This window comes from Arachis duranensis, chromosome 3 (assembly GCF_000817695.3).
Source record: "Arachis duranensis cultivar V14167 chromosome 3, aradu.V14167.gnm2.J7QH, whole genome shotgun sequence".
Lineage (NCBI taxonomy): Eukaryota > Viridiplantae > Streptophyta > Magnoliopsida > Fabales > Fabaceae > Arachis > Arachis duranensis.
The window spans coordinates 48,379,779-48,384,946 of NC_029774.3; the positions used below are offsets into that span (position 1 = coordinate 48,379,779).

Below are 5,168 nucleotides of genomic sequence, written 5' to 3' on the forward strand. Positions count from 1 at the left end.
CCTTAAAACTTTAAGCAATAATATAAGCATAAAAATTAATTATTCTAAAGACTAAAATAAAGTAGAGAAGTAAAATTATGATAAGATCATTAGTAATAGTATAATTGAATTTGTATCTATATGTGTGTGTAAAAATTGGTAATGGATGACATAATCAGAACTAACGAGATTTATGCTGAGAGAGAGAATAGAAAATGTAAACTGTGATGAATGAATACTGAGATAGAAAGCACAGACCAGAGGTTATGAAGGAGACTCCTATTTTTTATACCGATTTGAACTCAATACCTTCCATAAAAGTTATAAGTTAAGAAAGGAGAAAATATAATGAAAAGTTTGATTTTTAATTATGTTTTTTTAAGGTTTATGTATGGATATGTTGATGTTACATAAGATATTATCTTTTTATTTTTCCTATATGCTTTCCCTCTTGCCTATATGCTTTACAAGAAATGTTCATATTACATGCCATGCCATATGACTTTTTTTTTAAATCTCGTGCGTGGGCTAGGGATAGATATGGAGGTGTCACATAGCACTCATACTGAGACTTTAGGTTCTCATCCCTTTTTTTTCCCATACTATCTCGAGAGGAACATGGCACATCGAATGGAGACGACGCAGCATCTCCCGAGGGTAACTTCTGATTATGACCCCTTAAAGCACGCGTGGGTAGTTACGACCACTACTACCGTACTTCAAACTATTTACTTAGGTCCGGATTTCGCAAAAGAAGACTGATAAACCCATATTTTATGATATAATTTGTGCTGAATTTAAGTGTTTTATTCAATCCTTCACCCACTTATGCATGTGAAATTGCATGGTTTTACCTTCCCTTCCTTATTATGAGATGTATGTGAAAAACATGTTTTCTAGGCTTTAAAAGTATTAATTTTAATTATCTTTTATTGCCATTCGATGCCGTGATTCATGTGTTGAGTAATTTCAGATCTTCTAAGGCAAGAATGACTTAAAGGATGAAAAGGAAACATGCAAAAATGGAAGGAAAATATAAAACGGAGTGTTTGAAGAAACTGACAGCGACACGATCGCATGGGCGACGTGGCCGCATGCTAGCGCGAAATGGCAATAATGCGATCGCATGATTGACGTGGACGCATGACTGAAGCAACCGCGTGACAAGGAAAATTCCACATGACGCGACCGCGTGACCCACGCGAACGCGTGACAGAGGCCACGCACCAGAAATTACAGAAAGCGATCCCAGCAATTTCTGAAGCCCTTTTTGGCCTAAATCCAAGTCCAGAAAGCACAGACTAGAGGTTATGAAGTGGGGAAATGCATCCGAAAGGAGGGGGAGCTAGCCAAATTAGTTACTTTTCATAGTTTAGATATAGTTTTAGTGAGAGAGGTTCTCTCCTCTCTCTTAGGATTTAGAAATTAGGATTTTTTAGAAATTAAGGATTTAATTCAACTCTTCATATCAGGTTCAATATTCCTTTATTTTGACCTCTCTTCTACTTTAAGATACTTTAATGCTTTTATTTATGTTTGATTTATGTTGCCCAATTGGCTTATGAATATTTTCCATGTTAGATTTGACTGCTTTGAATGAATGTTATTTGAGGTATTCCAGATATTTATGATTTTAATTTAGCTTTCTACATTCCTGGCTTGGGTTAAGAAATCAGTAACTCTTGAGTTATCAAACTCAACGTGATCGATAATCGCTATCTTTGCTAATTAGCTTGAACTTCTATAATCCCAATCTTTTTCTAGGAATTAACTAGGATTTGAAGATCAACTTAATTAGTCACTTGACCTTCCCTGGCATTAGAAAAGGTTAACTAAGTGGAATTAAGATTCAATTTTCATCATCATTGATAAGGATAACTAGGATAGGACTTCAAGTTTCTCATACCTTGCCAAGAGTTTATTTTACAGTCATTTATTTATTTTATTTTTCATTTATCATGCTTGTTCCTCATTCTCAAAACCCCCAATTTACAAAACTCATAACCAATAATAAGAACACACCTCCCTGCAATTCCTTGAGAAGACGACCCGAGGTTTAAATACTTCAGTTATCAATTTATTTAGGGGTTTGTTAATTGTGACAACCAAAACGTTTGTAAGAAAGGTTGATTGCTTGGTTTAGTAACTATACTCACAACGAGAGTTTACTATAACTTCTAAACCATCAATCATCAGTTCTTCAAAGACCCCCAGCTGCCCGTCGTGACCCTCCTAGATACGAACGCTTCAGCACTCAAGAAATGGTCACCCAAGGTGATATGTCTCGACTTAGACTCCGAGGCAGAGGAAGAAGAATCCGACAGCCCTAACCAGGAGGAGGACCCAATGGAGGAAGATCTAGAGGAAGAGTTAACCTCTTGCGGAAGTCCAAAGGTGGAGTACATGCCCTATTCCCCCGCTTCGGCACCTCGTCGGACCTTAGTTCACTCCACACAACTGGATCGGATCTTTATTACACGGAAAAGTGTTGGAGGAAGACTTCTAATACCTCGTTTGATGAACTACTGAAGAGTCCAGACTAAGGATAGGACATGATGTATAGTTGGGAGTTTTCTTCTATGAAACATTTTAGGATGAATTGGTTTTCTTTTTACCTTTTGGCATTTTCTTATTTTAGAACCGTACTCATGGAAACTTGGTTGTTATTCTATTTGCTCGAACCTCTTTAAGTGTTTTCAATTTAGTCATTTCAGTGCTATTTAAACTTCAGGCGTATTTTCCTCCTTCCTTGCGTAGCACTTGAGTTCATTAGTTTTCTAATCAAGTGTGACACCCTATTTAAAGGCCTTTAAGGATGGAATTTTACTTAGGGTGTTACATTAATGGTATCAGAGTGCAGTCGATCCTAGGGATCCTATCTTAGGAGTTACAACTAATAAAACTTCTCCCTATGGTTATCCTTGAACAGGAAACCTATTGCAAGCTGTGGACGCCCACGTGGCTCGAGCTCGAGCTCCTCAAACCTAGCAAAGCACATGAAGGAGATGGTTAAGGCAATAAAGGAGCAAGCCCAAGCCACCACTCTGATGGCCCAACAGCTGTCCACTAGGGACAGAGATCCCAACATTCCCAGGCTAGAAGTGGGACAGACCCGTACAACTTTTGCTAACTTCAAGAAGATCGGTCCGCCTGAGTTTCGTGGAGCCCTCGACCCTGATATAGCAGAAGAATGGCTGACAGAAATAGAAAAGGTATTCACAATTTTTTCATGCACTAAGGAGCAGCAAGTGAGCTACGCTACCTTCATGCTCAAAGCTGATGCCGAGTTCTGGTGGGATGGAGCAAGACGGCTGTTGGAGGATGCTGGAACAGATATCAATTGAGCCACCTTCAAAGAAGCTTTCTACAAGAAGTACTTCCTCCTTTCTATTCGAGAGTCCAAGGAGATGGAGTTTCTTCAGCTGAGGCATAATAGGATGAGTATTGCAGAGTACACAGAGAAGTTCGATAGACTCTGCAAATTTTCTGCCATGTATAAGGCTAATCCAGATGAAAAGTGGAAGTGTATAAAGTATCAAAGAGGGCTCAGGGCAGAAGTCCTAACCGCAATAGCCCTACTAAAAATCGGGGAGTTCTCATCCCTTGTTAGCAAATTCCAGGTGATCGAAGAATGCACCAAAAAGCTAGCGTCAGAAAGAAGCGAGGCTTTCAAGAAAAGGCAACTGAATTAAGAATCATCTCAGTAGCCACTGCAGAACAAGGCCTTTCTTGGAAAACCTACAGGAAGGCAACCTCAACAGGACATGGATCCCCAAGAACCTCCCACTGATGCCTCACTAAAAACCACCGAACTCAAGGAGTGTGCTTCATGTGGGAAGCAACATAGGGGTAGGTGTCTTATCGGGCAAAATGTCTGCTTCCGGTGTTTTCAGTCGGGGCATATCGCCAAGGAATGCCCAGCAGTTCCCCCACCCCCTGCCAATCCACCACAGCGCCAGGGGCGAGTCTTTGCCCTCAGCAGCGAGGAAGTCCACAGGTCAGAAGATCGAATCGAGGGTAAGTGCACAATTAATGGAGTTCCTTTAACTATTCTAGATGATACTGGTACTCCTCATTCGTTCATATCCCTCTCCGCTACTAGTAAGATTAGCTTACCCATCGCTATGCATCTTACTAATAACCTTTATTGACCAATTTAGGATGTAGAATTTGGGGACAAATTCCTTTTTTATGGGGGTGGTAATGTAACAACCTCCCTTCACCCCTTCTAGAAACAAAATTAAATTCAAATTTTGAAAATCAGTTAGGAGATGAGTTTAGAATTTTGAATTATGGATAGGAATCTAATAATCGCCCTTCTTTTGAATTTAAAATTATCCCAACCACCCTATCACTAAATGTATATAAATAGGGGTGCACCTATATGTAGAAAATCACTTCTCAAAAAAATACCAATCCTCTCCCTTCTCTCTCTACAAAAAATATATCCTGTGTGCAAACACAAGAAGCAAGCTCATAGGCAATAAAGAAGCGATACAAAAAGAGTAGGAAATTATGTTTTTTTAATGCTTGGCATGTGTTATGTTCTATTTTTATTTTCTTCCATTCACGAATGTTGTCATGGCAATAATTATCTTTCACGCATCCTTTATCCATGTTGATCATGTCTGTCCATCATGTCATTCATGTCTTCTTGAATCATTAGTACATGTCTCCTTATGATGTTCATTCAATTATTTACTATACCCATTTTTGTGCTCTTTCATATGATTATATTGTTAATATTCTCTTAGGGTCGAGAGTACATGCCTTCTTATAATACTTATTCAACTATTTAATATACGCCATTTATTATGTGCTCTCCTATATTATTATATTATTAATATCTTCTTGGAGCCGAGAGTACATGCCTTCTTATAATGTCTTGTTCAACATACCATATTCTATTATATGCATATATGTGATCTCTTATATCAATATATTATTATTACTCCTTTAAGGTCAATAGTACATGCTTTCTTATAATATTTTATTCAAATATTTAATATACCTTATTCTTATTATGTACACTTATATGATGGTTTGCACTATTATATTACTCCTTTAGGATCGAGAATACATAACTTCTTTAATATTTTGTGCAATTATTTAAAATGCCTGATTTCTTGTACTTTGATATGACCTCTTTCAATCCATGCTATTATATTACCAAGATCTTTTAATTAGAA

The 5,168-nt window shown here is 37.8% G+C and overlaps 1 protein-coding gene across 1 annotated transcript; it reads left to right on the forward strand.

The window, feature by feature from the left end:
• Positions 1 to 3,386: 3,386 nt before the first annotated feature.
• LOC107479139 (uncharacterized) lies at positions 3,387 to 4,130 on the forward strand. Its single transcript, XM_016099289.1, has 2 exons — positions 3,387 to 3,599; positions 3,687 to 4,130. The coding sequence occupies exons 1-2, from the start codon at positions 3,387 to 3,389 to the stop codon at positions 4,128 to 4,130; spliced, it is 657 nt and encodes a 218-aa protein (XP_015954775.1).
• The last annotated feature ends 1,038 nt before the right edge of the window (positions 4,131 to 5,168 follow it).

Bases quoted from the DNA above. Each gene is read 5' to 3' on its own strand.
- LOC107479139 (XM_016099289.1), top strand. From the start codon at position 3,387: ATGGAGTTTCTTCAGCTGAGGCATAATAGGATGAGTATTGCAGAGTAC. The intron at 3,600-3,686 runs GTGATCGAAGAA...TCATCTCAGTAG, and splicing joins CCCTTGTTAGCAAATTCCAG to CCACTGCAGAACAAGGCCTT.